We start from the raw sequence: 22497 nt of genomic DNA, 5'->3' as shown, positions 1-22497 counted from the left end.
CTCACTGCAACTCCCACCTCCCAGGTTTAAGCGATTCTCCTGCCTCAGCCTCCTGAGTAGCTGGGATTACAGGCATGCACCACCATGCTCGGCTAATTTTGTATGCTTACTAGAGACAGGGTTTCAACATGTTGGTTAGGCTGGTTTCAAACTCCTGACCTTAGGTGATCCGCACGCCTTGGCCTCCCAAAGTGCTGGGATGACAGGCGCAAGCCACCGTGCCTGGCCTCATCATTTTAAATAACCATAAGACTTTCTTCTTCAATTCCAGACATTCGTGTTTGTTTTGTTTTGTTGTTGTTGTTGTTGTTGTTGTTGTTTTGTGACTCAGGAGGCCTCAGCCTCCTGAGTAGCTGGGATTCCAGGTACCTGCCACCACACCCAGCTAATTTTTGTATTTTTACTAGAGACGGGGTTTCACCATGTTGACCAGGCCGGTCTCAAACTCCTGACCTCAAGTAATCCACCCTCCTCGACCTCCCAAAGTGCTGGGATTATAGGCATGAGCCACCACGCCTGGTCTCCCACACATTCGTTTTCTTAATTTACAAAACATAATAAAACATTTTTTCCTGTTTCAAAAATAATATATATTTATGTAGAAAATTTGGAAAATGTGGGAAACCCAAAAAGTTGTTAAGATGTACTAAATCCTACCACATGCTAAATATAATGGAAGGAACACCAAACATTTAAACAAGCCTTTGTAGAAATAGTTGAGGTATGGCTGAAGCTGTCACTTCATGCTTATTATTTTCAGCTCCCAAACTCACCTCTAAAAAAAAATCTATTCTGTAATGAATGCATCTCTACCAAGTAGCTGGTAATATAATATGGTCACTTAACCAGCAATAAGAAGTCTGCTTTCAGCTAATCACAAGTTCTTCATGTTTACTTGAGTTAAACATAAATATTTCTGGTCTCATTTATCTAAAAAAAATGACTTTACAAAATTTGGTAGATATTTACAAATTTTATCTTTCTGTCATTTCTTCAATAAATATTAAGTGGATACACAATGCCGGTCACTGCTTTAGATGCTGGGGTTACAGCAGAGGATAAAACAGACAAAATCCCCTGCCCTCAAGGAGCTTACCTTCTGCTGGCAGATTCAGACGATAAATAATATAAACAAATAAAATATACTGCAAGTTAGACAGTGATAATTGTAAGAAGAAAAAGAAAATATAACAGAGAAGGAGAAGGAGAACATTATATAGCAAAACAAGGGTGAAATTTTAAAGTGTGTATTTAAGAAAGACTTCAGTGAGAAGGTGTGGCAGGCCAGATCTCACTAACAGCTGAACAGGCAGGCCTCCAGGACAACTATTTCAGCAATGGCTGAGTGATTAAGTTAAATATTAAAAGCTAATAGAGCCAGTGCCCTTACATAAACGCTTGAATGTAACAAAACCCCACCAAGAGTTTTGCCTAGGCCTTTCCTGGGCCTTGAAGCATGACAAGATAATGAAGATTCCTTGTACATATTTTAAGTATTTATATATTCCTGATAAATTTAATATTTTGTTATTCCGAAATAAGCCCATTTATCTTTAGTGATGATTTTTACCTTAAAGCCTATTTTGTCTAATATTAATATATTTCCACTGGTTTTCTTTGGGTTAATGTTTACATATCTTTTTCCATCTTTTCATATCTGGGTTTAAACGTAGGTTTTAATTTATGCTTTTTGTTTATCTCAATTGTTTTGCATTTCATTTTCTTTCTCTTTTTTACCTTGTTTTGGGTTAAACTTTTTTTTTTTTAAACATTTTACTTTCTCTAGTTTGGAAATTTTGTCTACTGTTCCTATTGTTTTAGTGGTTACCTTAGAAGTTGTAACATGTATACCTAATTTATCAACATCAAAGTTCCTTAAAAGCTTTATTCTCCTCCTGGGTCATATGGGATCCTTGGAACACTTTGTTCTATATATCCTGCTCCCCCACTCCCCCCAACTTACAGTATTGTCATTTGGGATTTTAGTTCAATATTATTTTTAAACCTACTTTCACATTTTTTTTTTTTTTTTTGAGATGGAGTCTCACTCTGTCGCCCAGGCTGGAGTGCAGTGGCCGGATCTCAGGTCACTGCAAGCTCCGTCTCCCGGGTTCACGCCATTCTCCTGCCTCAGCCTCCCGAGTAGCTGGGACTACAGGCGCCCGCCACCTCGCCCGGCTGGTTCTTTTTGTATTTTTTAGTAGAGACGGGGTTTCACCGTGTTAGCCAGGATGGTCTTGATCTCCTGACCTCGTGATCCACCCGTCTCGGCCTCCCAAAGTGCTGGGATTACAGGCTTGAGCCCACATTTTTTTTTTTTTTTTTTTTGCTGTTGTATGCAGTGTTCATTTACTGTACATCTTCTACAATGTGTCATTCTCTACCCATTACTACTGCTCTTTGTTTTTGTTGCATCACAAACCTTACATCTGGGATCATTTTCCTCTGCTGGAAGTAAATTCTTTAGAATTTTCTCTAGTGACAGTCAGCTGCTGACACACTCTTAACTTTGGAGTGTCTAAAATGTCTTTTTTTACCCACATACTGAAAAGATGTTTTCATTGGGTATAGAATTCTAGGTGGCAATTATTTTGTTTCATTACATCAGAGGTCATCAACCTTTTTCTATAAATAGGCTGATAGTAAATATGTTAGGCTTTGCAAACCATGTAGTCTCTGTCACAACTATTTAATGCTGCCATTGTGGTATGAAAGAAGCCATAAACAATACATACGTGGGTGTGGCTATGTTCCAATAAAATCTAATTTGAAAAACATGCAGCAGGCTAGTTTTGCCCCATGGAACTATAGTTTGCTGACCCCTGCAACACATTGAAGATATTATTCCACTATTTCTTACTTACATTATTGCTACAGAGAAGTCAGCTATTAGTCTAACTGAAATTCCTTAGAAGTAATCTGTCTTTTCTCTGATTGCTTTGAAAATTTTCTCTTTGGTTTACAAGTTTCACTTTGGTAAGTCTGAGTGTGGATATCATTTTATGTATTCTGTTTGGGATTCACTGGACCTCTTAAATCTGTAAATTCATGTCTTTAACCAATTCTGGAAAATCCCCAGTCAGTATCTCTTCAATCATTGCCTCTGTCCCACTTTCTTCTCTCTGGACTCTAATCAAACATATGTTAGATCTTTTCACTGTATTGTTCTTATCTCTTATGTTTCCTTCTGTATTTTCTACCCTTTTGCTTTTCTAGGTGACATTCTGAATAACTTCTTCTGATCCATCTTCGAATTCATTTATTCGCTCTTTGGCTATGTCCAACATTTTGTCAGACATGTTCATTTAATTTTTACTTTGCTAGTATATTTTTCTTCTTTAGAAGTTCTATTTGGGTCTTTCCTCCTTCTTTTATGATATCTTTTTCCTAGTTTCGTGTTCTCCATAGATATTTTCAGTTAGTCATTTATTTATTAAAACATAAGTTAGCACAGTTTTTAAAAAAAAAAAAAAAAACTTCTGTTAATTATCAGAAACAAAAGTCTGTCCATATTTAAATTTAAGTTTCTTTTAGGCAGAAAATCATTGAATTTTGTTTGTAATTCATCTAAAATTATTGTATAACAATATAAATATCTGCTAATCTTGATGCCTGAAGATCATTCCATTAATTAGGAATCTTTCTAGCAGTATAATTGAAGTAAACATTTGTTTTAATCTTGCAATAATTCATTTTTCTTATAGAACCCACATTGTCTTTGGAGAACAACCTATGCCCCAATCTCAGTTCTCATTTAAGTTGGTTGACTCTACCCAGCATCCAAGGCTAAGCATGTCACTTAGGCCTGGCCAGTCAGAGCTTAGGATTCCTATGGTACAAGCAACTGACCCAGGGGAAGACACGTGATTCAGTTAGTTCAATGAGTCTAGATTCCAAGACTTTTTTTTCTAGCTGGTATCTTTCCACCAGGGACATCAAGCAGGCAGAAATAGAAGCTAGAGCTGCATATAACTCTTAACACCACAAGGGGAGAGTCAGCATGGAAATGGAGGCAGCAGAGAGGAAACAGAGCCAAGAGATGGAAATAAACAAGGCTTGGTGGCATCATGGCAACTCTTGTATTCAGATTCACTCCTTGCCCTTTCAGTTACATGCACAAAAATAAACCAATAGCTCTTTGTAATTTAGGCCTTTTAAATTGGGTATTTTTTCATTTACAACCTAGAGTCTTGACTAGTGGAGTACCACGGTGCAGCACACTCTGCTCCTCATTCCTGTCATGTAATGATGATAATAATATTATCTGAAAATCACATATCAAGAAATTACCATCCAACATACCTTGTCTGTTTGAATCAGCAACATTGTATAATTGGGAGAAAATGTCATATGTTCTACAGGTCTTTCAATCTCAAGAAAATCCTTGATCACGTAACTTCCATCTTTAATAATAAAAGAATACACAAAGCCATCCTAGAGATGAGTGAGATAAATGTAGAAAATCAGTCTTAGTCAATGCATAGTATACTTGACTCATCAGACAAGTTAAGGCTTACTGATTACTTCTATTATTTATTTGGAGTCATCATCTATGTTTGCACAGATGCACTGTCCTCTCATCTTTATTTAGACAACTTTTAACTATGTTCCCTGGTCAAGCTTCAGTTTGATCTCTTTTGTGATATATTTTTCAATTACCTAAAACTTTACTGACGTCTCCTTTTTTTGAGTTTCTCTAGTATCCCTCTTCTTACTACATTCTTCACTACACAGGAGGTAGGAAAAATGAAGTAGAGTTTGTGTGGCTTGTATATAGCAGTTTCTTTGCTTGAAAGGACACTAGCCCTCCTGTATGCTCTTTCATCATTATTATGTGCATTTCTTATCTCCCTAAATGACCCAAGGGTAGGGAGTGTGCCTTTTATTCCCTTCCGATCCTCTTTTTCTGTTCCTCACACAGTAGTAGAACATGGCAAGGGCAAGGATCCAATATAAATGGGCTAGTTGATTGGTTGGTTTTGAATAGATTTAGGTTAATTTTATTATTCTCAAGAGGAATTTGAGTTATTTTTACAATAGTGAAAACACTTGGAAGAAATTTATTTATCATTTTCTAGATTAGACATCTTATAACTAAGAGTGGGGACTTCAGGTGGCTGGGTTCAAATGCTTGGGCCCTGGAAGGGAAAGCAGGCAAGGTGCTTTTTTTGAGCTCATCTTTATTCTCTATCACTCACCAGAGCAAATGCTATAATCATTCCTTTAAAGGGGGTTAAACAAACATCAAGGGTGGTCTTGAAGAAGACAAGAGTCATAAAAGCCCACAAATGCAGACTAAATGGAGGAGGAGGGGATAGTCCACTGCAAGGTTGGGGGAGCTAAGTGTAGGTGTATATGCTCCAGATGGCTTCCTGACGGTAGAATGTCTCTCACCCTGATGTCACTGCCTAGCTACCCTCAAGGTCCTGGAGATGTCATCTGTGTCAGTGAAATGGACTATGCTAACATCTGGGATAGTTACAACTAGACCTGGATTTTAGTATAGGTCAGTTCCACACCTTAGCATTGTTTACATTGATTATAATGGCATGGAAAAACATGGTCTGGGCCGGGTGCGGTGGCTCATGCTTGTAATCCCAGCACTTTGGGAGGCCGAAGGGGGCGGATCACGAGGTCAGGAGATCGAGACCATCCTGGCTAACACGGTGAAACCCCGTCTCTACTAAAAATACAAAAATTAGCTGGGCATGGTGGCAGGCGCCTGTAGTCCCAGCTACTCTGGAGGCTGAGGCAGGAGAATGGCATGAACCCGGGAGCTGGAGCTTTCAGTAAGCAGAGATTGCACCACTGCACTCCAGCCAGGGAGATAGTGTGAGACTCCGTCTCAAAAAAAAAAAAAGAAAAGAAAAGAAACAGAAAAAGAAAAACATGGTCTGACACCTTTTATTACTTACTGAGACTGAGTTCTATAAATGACAGCAAAGACTTTGGAGTTTAACACACCTATGTTCAAGCCCTAACTTCCAATTACTTGCTGGTGAACTCTGTAAGATTAGATTCCTTGTCTGTTAAAGGAGGATGTCAATAGCTTCTATTTGATAAGGTTGTTGTAAGGACCTATAAGATAATACAAGTAAAGTACTTAGCTTGGTGCCTGGCACAAAGTAAGCACCAAGGAAATGGAGGCTATTAATACTGATTTAAATATCAACAATAACATTATGAAACATGTAAGCTAAATGGGCATTCACAAGAGTCCAAGCTGCAGCTTAGACAAAGGGCTCCAAATTCGTGTCTGATAACCTAATACATTAAGTGTAGAAATGAACATGGAATTGGGTTACAGATATTAGGTAGTTTTTCATTGCAGAAGGGCAATGGATTTTTAAATTATATTTGTGTTTGTTTGCAGTAATATATGGTAGTTCATTATATTGTTCCCTCTATTTTGTATAGATTTGAAGTTATTCAAAATAAATCTTTTTTAATAGTACCCAAAGAGGAAACCATTTTAATTAATAATGTGACAGATCTGACATCCAAAATGTGGCTCATAATAGTAAATGGCAACACATTGGAATTGTGAATTTTCTTTAAACCAATTAATTTTGAGAAAAAAAATACATTACAATTCCAGAAGCCAGCACGCCCTCCTTCTGATACACCAAGGTTACCGGACTGATAAAATTTCTTCTGTCTTTTGGAAAAGAAAAACAAAGTAAAGCAGGTGACACATAATTAAAAGTACAATGTAACAATGAATAATAAAAGCTGCTTTTACTGATGTAAATCATTAAAGTTGTTTTTGAATTCTCTATCATCAGATCTATGTAACTAACGTAGATGCTAGATTAGAGAGAGGAGCAAGGCTGGAGGGTACAGTAGGAGTAAAGGGAAGAGAGAAAGGGAGTAGAGAGGGAAGTCAAACCTCATGGCCTCAGTTTTACAGGGAAAGTGAGTCAGAGAAAAGGAAAAAAAGGCAGATGAAGGACACTGCAATGGGGAAAACTTGCTGGAGGGGGTGGTATTGGAGCTGGGAACTGGCAGATTCAGAGACAATAAGTGCCAAGGGAATGGGCTAGAGGCATGTCTGTGAAATGGTGAGAATAAACGAATGGCTCAGAAAACTCATACTAGGGCATAGTTGGAAATAATACTAACGGAGTAGGTAGGATCAGATTAGGGAGAGCGTGAAATCAAGGCAGAGCAGTTCTTGAGCTGGGTGTTAAAAGCGGCCTTCAAAAAGGCAATTTGACAGAGATAAGTTGCCTGGTTTGGGTCAGATGTATATTAAGGTCAGTGAAGTCCATCCTAAGGTTGTTACAGAAATCAAGGTGTGAAATAGTAAGAGCAATGGAAATAGAGAGTGCTTTGGACAGGTTTGAGGAGCTTGCCCTGGCAAGGCCCCCTCCTCCCAGGGTCTACATCTACCGCTCAATGAGTAGACAGTGGCTCCTGTGACCCAGGCCCAACCATGGCCACAGCTGATGGGGTCAGGAATAGACACTATATCTAAGGCAGAATAGATCAGGTTCTCTTTCAGATTCTAGCTGAGCAATATGACAGGGTGTGGTGGCTCCTGCCTGTAATCCCAGCACTTTGGGAGGTTAAGGCAGGCAGATCACTTGAGGTCAGGAGTTCAAGATCAGTCTGGCCAACATGACGAAACCCCACCTCTACTAAAAATACAAAAATTAGCCGGGCGTGGTAGTGGTAGTGTGTGCCTATAATTCCAGGCACTTGGGAGGCTGAAGCACGAGATGGCTTGAACCTGCGAGGCAGAGGTTGCAGTGAGCCAAGATTGCGCCACTGCACCCTAGCCTGGGTGACAGAATGAGACTTTGTCTAAAAAAACACACAAAAAAACAACACTTCTAACTGAGCAATAGAAAGGTAATTTTCAAGATGGCTTTTGGGCTTAAGAGATGATCAGCCTGGAGAAAAGGGTTGGGATGGGGGCAGGAAAGTGTATGATTAGCAGACTAAGCAGAATGGGCATATAGAAACGGATACAGCACAGTAGCCAAGAACTTGGACTCTGAGGTCTTATTGCCTGGGTTCAGGTGTCAGCTCCACAGTTTATGTGGACTGGGCCATGTTTCCTAACATACCTCTTCTGTATCATGGAGATTAATGTGTCTCTTCTTATAATGTTGTTCTGAGGATTACATGAAATATGCATATAAAGTGATGGCAGAATGCCAAGAGCATAGTAACAGCCAGAGGATTAAGAAGAAGGAGGAATCAAAGATGTCTCCAGGCAAGAGAAAAATAGGGAAAACCAGCAAAACCAACACCCATGGCTATATGGGAATATGAAGCAGGACAGTTTCTCACCCAATGGTGATTCCTCTTCTAGCTTATTAAGCACAGTCACTTTCAAGGTGTCTCCATTAATCATTAAAAGATGACCCTCTTCACAACCAATGTACAAGTCACTTGTTGGAGTCCAGCAATGCATAGTCGGGTGAAGCAAAGGATATAGATCATCTTTAGGCTTCAGGGACAGAATAAAACCTTGTGTTAAGAAAACATCATGGCTAAGAGCCTAAGAAATGCCCACCAGAACAACTGACAGAAAGGAACTATCCCTAACCCTACAGACACAGAAAACATAGGAACATTGAGCATTCATCGTAATAATTTTTTTAAAGGACAGATTGACTTTAATTTATTATTTGTATATTTCATGCCCTCATAGCCTTAGATAGTTAGAAAATAAATAGTTGGGTAACAATTTGGTCACCCAGTGGATCGAGGAAAAGGAAAACCACCTTTCCCACTCCAAAAAATTAAACTGCTGCTGAATAATGACACTTCTGCGGTGTCTGATTGAGATTTGACTCACAAGGAAAAGAGTTATTCACTGTTATCATCATTATTGAAAAGTTTCCTGAGTTTTTTTAATGACATCTAACCTTAGAATATAAATCACAAAAAGACAGACTTATCTGGAATGACAATAGGATCAAAATATTAAACAAAACAAGAAAAAAAAACCATGTCTCTCATTTGCACAATACCAATGAATCTGTGCATATAAAACAAAATGTGAAGATTAAAATTTGAAACTTTCTGGCCTTGGCATGTTAAACTAGTATTGTATGTGGCTTTTTTTTTTTTTTCTTTAAGACAAACCTGGGCTTGTCTTCCTATTACTTTTTAATCAATAAATATATTCGATGACATTTAAAAATGAATGTGAGTATATGGATTATGTAAGCAGAAACAGCTTATAATTCTGAGATATTTAAAAATAAAAGGTACCAATAGTGTTTAGAAATGTTTGTTGATAATACCATCTCCTTTTTCAGTCCTCTAGAATCAGAAATAATTTTGATCACATGACAAAACATGAAAAATTGCAGTCCAATTTAATTGTGCTTTAGAAAATGTAAAAATCTATATATGTTTCAAAATATTTGAGTTTCTAAAAGAGATTCCTATTTAGCAACATCTGTTTGAAAAAATTAAAAAGGTAGATGGAAAAAAGAAATTAGACACTTGAGATTAAGTTCATGGTCTTGGATCCAATTTCTGCCAGATAACATCTGCCTTTGATTTCCCCCATGCTCCGACTTAAAATTGGATACATTTCTAATGCCCTAAATAAGTTGTGTAATGTGACTCATGGCTATTTAAAGGCCTGTAATGTACCCTTCTGGCATTACCTATGAATAGATAATGGGATTATTTAATGTTTGTAATTTTTTAGAAGTCCACAACTCATCCATTTTTAAGAACTTATAATCGAATCATTATTGATTCCCTTGCCATTGGTACCCAGATCACAAGAAATGACACTGAAGGAGGGAATAGAATCAAGACATTTGAGATCTATTTTTGGTTATGCTTTCACTCATTGTACAGACATTAATTAATGTTTTAAACATTTTCCTCACTTTATTATGCTACAAAATGAAAAAGTAAACTACTGGGAAAATGTCTAACTTAAATACAAAATATATGGCTTTATTAATAATCCCTGAATGATTTACGGATGTCAAACTATAACATTACATTTCTGCTTTCAGAAAAATTTAAAATATACTGAGTGCACAAGTCCTAGGAAATACAGATGTCTGCCCAGACAGTATATCCACAGAGCAAAACTGCACGTGTACCCCTTAAATTTATACAAATAAAAAAGGTTTTAAAATAAAGATGTCTATTATGAGATTTAAAAATAGTAACTCCATAGTTGAGTATTTGAAGAAGGCATTTCATAGCATTTCTCAAACGACAAGGACAATTGCCTGAATTTTAAATGTTTTATGCAGAGTTCATTATGTTTGTACAAAATGTGAACTATAAGGGCTCCTACACATATTTTCTGCCCAGAAAAAACCAATTTGAGATAGTAGAAATTTAGAGGCTCCAGGTACCAAACACTAAACACAGAAAAATTGGAGCTGCAAACCTTGATGGCTGATCTCTTTGTTCTTACTTTGCTGCCCCACGGTGGCTGAAAGCAGTTACGTCTCCAAGGCTGAGACCTGTGCTATAAAAGGAACTACAGTATCCACAGGGGATGGGTTCCAGGACCCTCCAGCGATACCAAAATCTGTGGATGCTCAAGTTCCTTATATAAAATGACATAGTATTTCCATATAACCTACATATATCCCCTTGTATATTTTTTCTTTATTTTCAATGTTTTTATTTTATTTTTTCTCCCATATACTTTTAAGACATCTCTAGGTCACTTATAATACCTAAAACAATATAAATGTTTTAGAAATAGTTGTTATACTGTATTGTTTGGGAAATAATGAGAAAAAATAAAAGTGTGTATATATTCAGTACAGATGCAACCATACCATTTTTTTCTGAATATTTTTGATCTGCAGTGGGTTGAATACACAGAAGTGGAACCCATGAATGCAGGAGATTGACTATAATCTCTTTCCATAATTTAAAAAGGTGAATCATTGTCATTCCTTAAAGGAAATATTAAGGGCATGTAACCCTTTCTCTTGTTTGCCACAGAGATTTTTTAATGAACTAATCCTCATATTGAATTATTTTTATTTTATTTTATTTTATTTTATTTTTTGAGATGGAGTCTTGCTCTGTCACCTAGGCTGGAGTGCAATGGTGCGATCTCAGTTCACTGCAACCTCCGCCTCCCAGGTTCAAGTGATTCTCCCACCTCAGCCTCCCAAGTAGCTGGGATTACAGGCATCTGCCATCATGCCCAGCTAATTTTTGTATTTTTGTAGAGATGGGGATTTCACCATGTTGGCCAGGCTGGTCTTGAACCCCTGACCTCAGGTGATCTGCACGCCTTGGCCTCCCAAAGTGCTGGGATTACAGGCATGAGCCACTGTGCCTGGTCCACACTAAATTATTTTTAACATTCATAGCTTAATTCCATGCAGTAGTCAAAAACATTCAGGAACCTCCACCTCCTCTATCCTCTGCTGAGAATTTAACACAAGGGTAAGAGGGCCAAAAAAGTGGAGCTCCTCCCATCATCCCAAAGGTCTTGCAGGTGCTGCCCTCTGTTCCCTGCCTCTCTCTTGAACAGCACCCCACACCTCACTTCCCCTTCATTTATCATGCTCCAGCCATATGCATCTTTTCTCAGTTCCTCACACATACCAATTTCTCTTTTTCCCTTAGGGTCTTGCACATGCAGGTCCTTCCACATGAAACATTCTTTATCCTGCTTGTAACATGAGTAATGCCTCCTTGTCCTTCAAATCTCAGCTTAAGTGTCATCTCCCCAGAGGCCTTCCTTAACCAGCCCATCCCTTCCTTGCTGCCCTGTCTCCATTTATTCTGTTGTGATAATTATTACAAAAGAACAATACTCTTTACTTTTGTTGTTGTTGTTGTTCTGTCTTCCTGACAAGAATGTAAGCTTCATGAGAATTACATGGAGCCTGCTTGGCCACCATGTGAATCCCATTGCCTAAAACAGTGTCTGCTACACAGAAGAAACTTGATAAATCTCTGTTTAATGAATGAATGGGTGTGTAATATGTGGCAAACTCTCCCTTTTGACGCTTTCTTCTGCTGTTTCGTATGGCCTTGTTCCTCCCTCCCAGGTTTGCTCTTACTTCTGTGACTGCGCCTTCTCAGAATTCTCTTTCACCCCTGAGTTCAGCAGTCAGCTGGCTCTGGCTCTCTTCTCTTCCCTTGCACTCTTTCTCTCTTTGCTCATCACATCTGCTCAGTGCTCCCACCGTCCTATCTGTGAGAATGACACTGACAGTCCCACTTCTCCTCCCTAACACTAGGTCCACTTTGCCAACTTCCACCCAGCATCTCCGCCTAGGTGTCTTCCCTGCACCGCAAATTGAGTATGCCCAAAATGGAAATCACACCTGGGCCCCCTGTTTCTGTTAGCAGCCACCATCATCCCAGTCATCCAAACTCAAATCTCCAGAGTCTTCATCTCTCACAGTCTCTGTGGCTAATCTATATTAAAAACCAAGATGATCCTCTGTATCCTGTATTTCTCACGGGATGGTTATGACAATCAAATGAGATCAGGCTTCCTAGACCTCAACCCATTAGGCAAACAGGAAGAGGTGCCAGGTACTTACCCGGAAAGTCTCTGCCTCTTCGCCTACTAGCCCAGCGATGGCTGACAGTGGCAGCACAGGTCCATAGATGAGATCTTTCGGCAACGACTGGGGGAAAACGACATCTGTTTCATTAAAAAACGACCCATCTTCTAGAGGTAATTTTACCGACCTGTAGACAAAAGAGGCATCAGAACAATCAGATGAACAGAAACTTCTTATTGATGCAACCACTGCTTATCAATGTAAGTGAGGTGGGGAGGTATTATAACTTACAAAAATCAAATAAAAAGATAAAAGCCACATGATAGATTTAAAAATACATAACAGGTTGTAAAAAGACAAGTTATACAGTTTTAAACTAAGTACTGAGGGATTATAAAAATTTTTGAAAGCTAATATCTAAAGCAGGAGTTGTAAATTTGAATACTGGATGGGGGTCAGGCAGGTGATATGTGACTGTTGAGGATAGTGGAAAGTGGGAAAATATTTATCTTTCCTTAAGGTGGCAGGTACCACTCAGTTCAAGCCAAGAGGGTTGTTGACATGTGAGAATTTTGATTCCAAAATTTCAAGAGAATACTATAACCTGGATATTTATGAGAAATAAATAGATATTTATGAGACTAAACCAGGAAGAAGTTGAATCCCTGAATAGACCAATAGCAGGCTCTGAAATTGAGGCAATAATTAATAGCCTACCAACCAAAAAAAGTCCAGGACCAGATGGATTCACAGCTGAATTCTACCAGAGGTACAAGGAGGAGCTGGTACCCTTCCTTCTGAAACTATTCAAATCAATAGAAAAAGAGGGAATCCTCCCTAACTCATTTTATGAGGCCAACATCATCCTGATACCAAAGCCTGGCAGAGACACAACAAAAAAAAGAGAATTTTAGACCAATATCCCTGATGAACATCGTGCAAAAATCCTCAATAAAATACTGGCAAACCGGATTCAGCAGCACATCAAAAAGCTTATCCAACATGATCAAGTGGGCTTCATACCTGGGATGCAAGGCTGGTTCAACATTCGCAAATCAATAAACGTAATCCAGCATATAAACAGAACCAAAGACAAGAACCACATGATTATCTCAATAGATGCAGAAAAGGCTTTTGACAAAATCCAACAGCCCTTCATGCTAAAAACGCTCAATAAATTCGGTATTGATGGAACGTACCTCAAAATAATAAGAGCTATTTATGACAAACCCATGGCTAATATCATACTGAATGGGCAAAAACTGGAAAAATTCCCTCTGAAAACTGGCACAAGACAGGGATGCCCTCTCTCACTGCTCCTATTCAACATAGTGTTGGAAGTTCTGGCTAGGGCAATCAGGCAAGAGAAAGAAATAAAGGGTATTCAGTTAGGAAAAGAAGAAGTCAAATTGTCCCTGTTTGCAGATGACATGATTGTATATTTAGAAAACCCCATTGTCTCAGCCCAAAATCTCCTTAAGCTGATAAGCAACTTCAGCAAAGTCTCAGGATACAAAATTAATGTGCAAAAATCACAAGCATTCTTATACACCAGTAACAGACAAACAGAGAGCCAAATCAGGAATGAACTTCCATTCACAATTGCTTCAAAGAGAATAAAATACCTAGGAATCCAACTTACAAGGGATGTAAAGGACCTCTTCAAGGAGAACTACAAACCACTGCTCAGTGAAATAAAAGAGGACACAAACAAATGGAAAAACTTACCATGCTCATGGATAGGAAGAATCAATATCGTGAAAATGGCCATACTGCCCAAGGTTATTTATAGATTCAATGCCATCCCCATCAAGCTACCAATGAGTTTCTTCACAGAATTGGAAAAAACTGCTTTAAAGTTCATATGGAACCAAAAAAGAGCCCACATTGCCAAGACAATCCTAAGTCAAAAGGACAAAGCCGGAGGCGTCACGCTACCTGACTTCAAACTATACTACAAGGCTACAGTAACCAAAACAGCATGGTACTGGTACCAAAACAGAGATATAGACCAATGGAACAGAACAGAGTCCTCAGAAATAATACCACACATCTACAGCCATCTGATCTTTGACAAACCTGAGAGAAACAAGAAATGGGGAAAGGACTCCCTATTTAATAAATGGTGCTGGGAAAATTGGCTAGCCATAAGTAGAAAGCTGAAACTGGATCCTTTCCTTACTCCTTTTACGAAGATTAATTCAAGATGGATTAGAGACTTAAATGTTAGACCTAATACCATAAAAACCCTAGAAGAAAACCTAGGTAGTACCATTCAGGACATAGGCATGGGCAAGGACTTCATGTCTAAAACACCAAAAGCAACGGCAACAAAAGCCAAAATTGACAAATGGGATCTAATTAAACTAGAGAGCTTCTGCATAGCAAAAGAAACTACCATCAGAGTGAACAGGCAACCTACAGAATGGGAGAAAATTTTTGCAATCTACTCATCTGACAAAGGGCTAATATCCAGAATCTACAAAGAACTCAAACAAATTTACAAGAAAAAAACAAACAACCCCATCAAAAAGTAGGCAAAGGATATGAACAGACATTTCTCAAAAGAAGACATTCATACAGCCAACAGACACATGAAAAAATGCTCATCATCACTCGCCATCAGAGAAATGCAAATCAAAACCACAATGAGATACCATCTCACACCAGTTAGAATGGCAATCATTAAAAAGTCAGAAAACAACAGGTGTTGGAGAGGATGTGGAGAAATAGAAACACTTTTACACTGTTGGTGGGATTGTAAACTAGTTCAACCATTAGGGAAAACAGTATGGCAATTCCTCAAGGATCTAGAACTAGATGTACCATATGACCCAGCCATCCCACTACTGGGTATATACCCAAAGGATTATAAATCATGCTGCTATAAAGACACACGCACATGTATGTTTATTGCGGCACTATTCACAATAGCAAAGACTTGGAATCAACCCAAATATCCTTCTGTGACAGACTGGATTAAGAAAATGTGGCACATATACACCATGGAATACTATGCAGCCATAAAAAAGGATGAGTTTGCATCCTTTGTAGGGACATGGATGCAGCTAGAAACCATCATTCTTCGCAAACTATCACAAGAACAGAAAACCAAACACCGCATGTTCTCACTCATAGGTGGGAACTGAACAATGAGATCACTTGGACTTGGTAAGGGGAACATCACACACCGGGGCCTACCATGGGGCGGGGCGGGGGGGGGATTGCATTAGGAGTTATACCTGATATAAATGATGAATTGATGGGTGCTGACGAGTTGATGGGTGCAGCACACCAACATGGCACAAGTATACATATGTAACAAACCTGCACGTTATGCACATGTACCCTAGAACTTAAAGTATAATTAAAAAAAAAAAAAAAAGAAAACTGGCACAAGACAGGGATCCCCTCTCTCACCACTCCTACTCAACATAGTGTTGGAAGTTCTGGCCAGAGCAATCAGGCAGGAGAAAGAAATAAAGGGTATTCAATTAGGAAAAGAGGAAGTCAGATTGTCCCTGTTTGTAGATGACATGATTGTATATTTAGAAAACCCCATCCTCTCAGCCCAAAATCTCCTTCAGCTGATAAGCAACTTCAGCAAAGTCTCAGGATACAAAATCAGTGGACAAAAATCACAAGCATTCTTATACACCAATAATAGACAAACAGAGAGCCAAATCATGAGTGAACTCCCATTCACAATTGCTTCAAATAGAATAAAATACCAACTTACAAGGGAGGTAAAGGACCTCTTCAAGGAGAACTACAAACCACTGCTCAGTGAAATAAAAGAGGACACAAACAAATGGAAGAACATTCCATGCTCATGGATAGGAAGAATCAATATTGTGAAAATCAATATTGTGAAAAGGTAATTTATAGATTCAATGCCATCCCCATTAAGCTACCAATGACTTTCTTCATAGAATTGGAACAAACTACTTTAAAGTTCATATGGAACCAAAAAAGAGCCCGCATTGCCAAGACAATCCTAAGACAAAAGAACAAAGCTGGAGGCATCACGCTACCCGAATTCAAACTATACTACAAGGCTACAGTAACCAAAACAGCATGGTACTAGTACCAAAACAGAGATATAGACCAATGGAACAGAACAGAGCCCTCAGAAATAATACCACACATCTACAACCATCTGATCTTTGATAAACCTGACAAAAACAAAAAATGGGGAAAGGATTCCCTATTTAATAAAGGGTGCTGGGAAAACTGGCTAGCCATACGTAGAAAGCTGAAACAGGATCCCTTCCTTACACCTCGTACAAAAATTAATTCAAGATGGATTAGAGACTTAAATGTTAGGCCTAAAACCATAAAAACCCTAAAAGAAAACCTAGGCAATACCATTCAGGACATAGGCATGGGCAAGGACTTTATATCTAAAACACCAAAAGCAAGCAACAAAAGCCAAAATTGACAAATGAGAGCTAAACTAAAGAGCTTCTGCACAGCAAAACAACAACAACAACAACAACAACAACAACAACAACAACAAAAGAAAAAAAACTACCATCAGAGTGAACAGGCAACCTACAGAATGGGAGAAAATTTTTGCAATCTACTCATCTGACAAAGGGCTAATATCCAGAACCTACAAAGAACTCAAACAAATTTACAAGAAAAAAACAAACAACCCATCAAAACGTGGGCAAAGGATATGAACAGACATTTCTCAAAAGAAGACATTTATGCAGCCAACAGACACATTAAAAAATGCTCATCATCACTCGCCATCAGAGAAATGCAAATCAAAACCATGATGAGATACCATCACACACCAGTTAGAATGGCGATCATTAAAAAGTCAGGAAACAACAGGTGCTAGAGAGGATGTGGAGAAATAGGAACACTTTTACACTGTTGGTGGGATTGTAAACTAGTTCAACCATTATGGAAAACAGTATGGCAATTCCTCAAGGATCTAGAACTAGAAATACCATTTGACCCAACCATCCCATTACTGGGTATCTACCCAAAGGATTATAAATCATGCTGCCATAAAGACACGTGCACACGTATGTTTACTGTGGCACTATTCACAATAGCAAAGACTTGGAACCAACCCAAATGTCCATCACTGACAGACTGGATTAAGAAAATGTGGCACATATACACCATGGAATACTATGCAGCCATAAAAAAGGATGAGTTCATGTCCTTTGTAGGGACATGAATGCAGCTGGAAACCATCATTCTCAGCAAACTATCACAAGGACAAAAAACCAAACACTGCATGTTCTCACTCATAGGTGGAAATTAAACAATGAGAACACTTGGACACAGGAAGGGGTACATCATACACCAGGGCCTGTTGTGGGGTGGGGGGGGGAGGATAGCATTTGGAGATATACCTAATGTAAATGATGAGTTAATGGGTGCAGCACACCAACATGGCACATGTATACATATGTAACAAACCTGCATGTTGTGCACATGTACACTAGAACTTAAAGTATAATAAAAAATAAATAAAATAAAATAAAAAAGAAAAACAATCACATAAAAACAGCATCTACTACTCAAATGTAAGGCTGAAGTGTGTTTGAATTCTGCTTGCTTTGTGAACTAGGACAATCCACTCATTTTATCTCCCATTTTATTTGCTTATAGAAAAGTCACAACTCAGTATTCAGAACTTGAGTAGAACGTTTGAGGGAGGCAAAGGCAGAAAAGGGTGTGATAAATTACTTGTCTGCCCTCATAAGGATCTGCTGAAGATACCACCCACTTTTACTAAAAGGTGCAGTGTTGTCAACTCTCACTAGAGACAGATTTGGCTATTCAATGGGATTGTGAAAAAGAAGTTGAGACACGAAGAGCACTGAGCAGAAAGAAGTGCTTCTCTTAAGGCTCTCCATTTTGAAAGCTTTATTCACTAGCTTTAGATTCTCTTAAGGCGATTTATCAAAAATTGCAATTTCAAGGGAACACTTTGCGATCTCTTAAAATCAAGAGATCCAACATCTCTCCAACTGTGACTTCATGAAGTACACTGGAAATGGTCAGCTCAGTAGCACCTTGAGTCTCCGAGCTCTTTCTCAACAAAAGCACCCATTATCACCAGGGCATTTATCACAGAATTTCTCTTTGACCCAGTTCTATTTAAACAGGTAACTCCCATGGCTCCACTATACACAACTAACCTTTTACTTGTGGATAATGTGGCTGAATGTATAATCTGCATACTTTCTTTTTTTTTTTTTTGAGACGGAATCTTGCTCTGTCCCCAGGCTGGTGTGCAGTGGCGCGATCTTGGCTCATAGAAACCACCGCCTCTTGGGTTCAAGTGATTCTCCTGCCTCAGGCTCCCGAGTAGCTGGGACTACAGGCGGGTGCCACCATGCCCAGCTAATTTTTTTGTATTTTCAGTAGAGACAGGGTTTCCCCGTATTAGCCAGGATGGTCTCAATCTCCTGACCTCGCGATCTGCCTGCCTTGGCCTCCCAAACTGCTGGGATTACAGGCGTGAGCCACCGCGCTCGGCCAATCTGCATACTTTCTATATCTAACCGTTTCTTATTTTTGAAATTCCAGTAGGGCATCCAAATAATAGCAAAAAGTCTTAACTCTCCTTTTTATACAACAGGCATGATTTAAAATAGTAAGGACAAATCAAATTTTAGAAAATTAGATCATTTTGGAAAAAGCTCTCAGAGAACTTAATATTTTAAATAAATTCATTGGGAAACAAATCATAGAGAATTCTTTTGAAACGCAAACAACCCCTCCAAGGTAATCACACATGTAGAAAGATGTTATAACAAGATAAGTTGAATGTATATACGTGTGTGTGTGTGTATGCATATATATGTATGTATAAAGCCACTTAATTCATCAAATTGACCCAATCACATTACATGAATGCAAACAAGGACCATCGTGTTGCTACTGTTGTAACAAAGCCTCTTACCTTGCTCTGAAATGATGCTCCTGGTTACTTCTTTCAATGGTCCACACGCTCACTGCACTTGGACTTGATAAGCACAGCTGGCGCCAGTTCATGGGGTTAAAAGACATTTGGTTCACATCCATTCCAGGCTGTGATTTCTTGCACAAAATGACATTTGATTCCCAGTTCCTTAGAGAAAAATAGCATTTGATGAAAAAAAATTAATTTGAATTTCACGTACTTAGAACATTTATCTATTTTTTAAATTTGCATAAATTGGGATATAATTTATGATACGATTGATATAATCAATGACCTTAATGTCAAATTTATAAATAATTATGCTTATCACTGTATTGTATCCTAAGAAAGCAAAATAACTGTATATTTTAAAAACATTATACTGTCATATGCTATACCAAGGCTATTTTATCCTCTTTAATAATTTTGCAATTTAACTCAGCCAAACCTAGAAAATGAAATATATCATCACATTTGCTACAAAACAAGTGTAAGTGCCTAAATCTCTAAGTATTACATGTGAGTACTCCATATGGATCTCGGGGTACTGTTCTCATTCATGCCAATTGATCATTTAGTGAGTTTTAAAAATTAAAGTGGTGCCAGGTGCGGTGGCTCACACCTGTAATCCAGCACTTTGGGAGGCCAAAGTGGGTGGATCACGAGGTCAGGAGTTCAAGACCAGCCTGGCCAATATGAAGAAACCCTGTCTCTACTAAAAATACAAAAATTAACTGGGTGTGGTGGTGCATGCCTGTAGTCCCAGCTACTTGGAAGGCTGAGGCAGGAGCATTGCTTGAACCTGGGAGGCGGAGGTTGCAGTGAGCCAAGATCACGCCACTGCACTCCAGCCTGGGCGACAGAGCAAGACTCCATCTGAAAAATAAATAAATGAATAAAGTGGTGTATTTTAAAATGGATTTATTCATTTACCCATTTAAGAGACTATCCTGAACTCCTACCATGAACAAAGTCCCTTGCTACATGAAAGAAAAGAAAAAAATTAAATGTGAGCTATGCCCTTAAATGAGGGGCCAGAACTCCATTCAGAGTTGTGATTAGGAAACTGGAGCTAACATTTATTGAACTTAGCTTGTCTTTCACTCCCTCCTGCCCTCGTCCTTCATTTCCTATGACAAATGCCCTGCCCATCACATCAACCACACTCTTGCTGGAATCTCTGGTTCCCTTGATCCTTTGACTTTTTGCATCAGGTACCTGGCAAAGACCATCAACCCTGAATGGAGACAACTGAAAGCCTGGGCTACTGGAGACATGGGAACAAAGACTACAGGAGTGTACATGGCAGTGACACCATAAATTTGTGGTTGCCACCCCCACCAGACTCTCAATAGGCTCTCCAATACTGCTATGTTTCTCTGGCTAGTTCTCTCTCTCTCATTCTCTAAAATGGGCATTTAAAATATTCTCCCCTCTCCTGAAACCTCTAGCTCCTCTACTCCCTTCTCAATCTCAGTAAATGACCTTGATTCTCATGAATAAAATAGAGGCCATGAGCTGAGAATTCTTGCTCTCAAGTATAACTACCCATTCGGGTTGGCATGGTTCTCTCCACCTCCTCTTCTCTTACAATGGAAGGTGTGTCCTTCCTCCTACCTAACGCCAATTTCACCTCCTGTGCTCTGGGGCCCACAGTCTTGCCTTCTTAGGGACATTGGTTTATCCATGATAACTGCATCTTCAACTCTCCCTCTCTCCTGACTTCTTTCTGCCAACACACGAGTGCTCATCCATATCATTCTCAAAAGAAGCCTTCCCTCAGTCTCACCTTTCTATGTCTCTCCCCTCTCCTCGGAGTCAAACTTTTTGAGCAAGCTGTTCTAAAGTCACCACCATGGCTTCCTCAGCTACATTCTCCTCATCCCAGAATATCTGCATCCTGTCACCACCATTCCATTGACATAGCTATATCCACAGATACCTGCCTTCATCCTAAATCCAAAAGGCACTTCTCGGTCATTGTCTAACTTTACCTCTGCAGAACTGGTCACTGTTTACCACAACCACCTTCTGAAATCAGTCTCAGACTCTCTGTCACACACCTCTTATGGGACATCACAGATCCTCTCAATTGTGTCTGGGCCCTTGACCACCTCTTCTGCCTGGCTCAGTGGCTGTCCAACTCTGTGTGCACTTTGACTAACTTCATGTAGGCACACCCCACCTGTGCCTCGCCTCACACCCACTTCATATGCCCAGAGGCTTCACTGGGGCTTCAATGGGGCTCCTGGGGACAATCACGACAAACCTGAAAGTGTGAAGGAGTTATCACCCTGTGCAGTGAAGCTTTGATCGATGGGATACAGGAGTTGGTGGGTAATTCTCATCTCCTCCTCTCCCCTTCCCCACTCACAGTCTATCACTGCTTGAGGACTGTCCTGATTCACAGCAGTTCATAGAACCTCTCAGAACCACTTTCAAGATAGAGTAACCAATTGCACTTGGAACCAAATGGTGGCCAGCAAGGTAATGCACCCTCATACTGGTTCTCCTGTCCTGGGATCACACACCCTGCTAAAGATGGGGTGCATGAGTTCTTGCCCCAGCCTCTGCTTTCCGTAGAACTCAGGCTGAGGCACATTCTGGAACTCTCCCTGCCTAGTGTCCTTCCTCCTTTCATAGCTACTCCTATGAGTCTCCTAGGTGGGTCCCTTCCATTGATATTCCTCTAGGTTCCACCCTAGGCTCTTCTTGAGGTGTTCTTACTTACATTTAGCACTTTGGCTATCCACTGACTTAATTATTCCCAAATGTTTATCTCCAGCCCTCGCTCCTGAGCACCAGTCCTGGATATCTGTGCAAGGGCATGTGTCCCTCAACATTTATTCTCCATTTCTCCCTGTGAGTAACAGAACCCCCGAATATTAGCCAGGCACATATGGCCACTCACAATGAGGACCTAATATTACCCAGCCACCCTAGAAGCTGGCTGTGGTTTATAGACTATCCAGTCAATGAATGTAAGTGGCAGTCATGTGTGTACCTTCTAAGTCCTGCATTTTCTTTTCCTTCCTTCCTTCCTTCCTTCCTTCCTTCCTTCCTTCCTTCCTTCCTTCCTTCCTT

The 22497-nt window shown here is 39.4% G+C and overlaps 1 protein-coding gene across 1 annotated transcript in view; it reads right to left on the bottom strand.

Annotated features, from left to right (window-relative positions):
- The window catches only part of CFAP43 (cilia and flagella associated protein 43), a 107364-nt gene that overhangs the window by 68907 nt on the left and 15960 nt on the right, over nucleotides 1–22497 (bottom strand). The window contains exons 4-8 of the mRNA XM_023206210.3: nucleotides 19414–19581; nucleotides 12516–12666; nucleotides 8299–8458; nucleotides 6591–6658; nucleotides 4303–4434 (exon numbers count right to left, since the gene is read on the bottom strand). Coding sequence (XP_023061978.2) covers nucleotides 4303–4434; nucleotides 6591–6658; nucleotides 8299–8458; nucleotides 12516–12666; nucleotides 19414–19581 — 679 coding nt within the window. The remainder of the gene's footprint in view (nucleotides 1–4302; nucleotides 4435–6590; nucleotides 6659–8298; nucleotides 8459–12515; nucleotides 12667–19413; nucleotides 19582–22497) is intronic.

This window comes from Piliocolobus tephrosceles, chromosome 9, assembly GCF_002776525.5.
Source record: "Piliocolobus tephrosceles isolate RC106 chromosome 9, ASM277652v3, whole genome shotgun sequence".
In the NCBI taxonomy this organism is placed as follows: Eukaryota; Metazoa; Chordata; class Mammalia; order Primates; family Cercopithecidae; genus Piliocolobus; species Piliocolobus tephrosceles.
The sequence above is the reverse complement of the archived record's forward strand: the minus strand, read 5'-3'. Positions and strand labels throughout refer to the sequence as shown.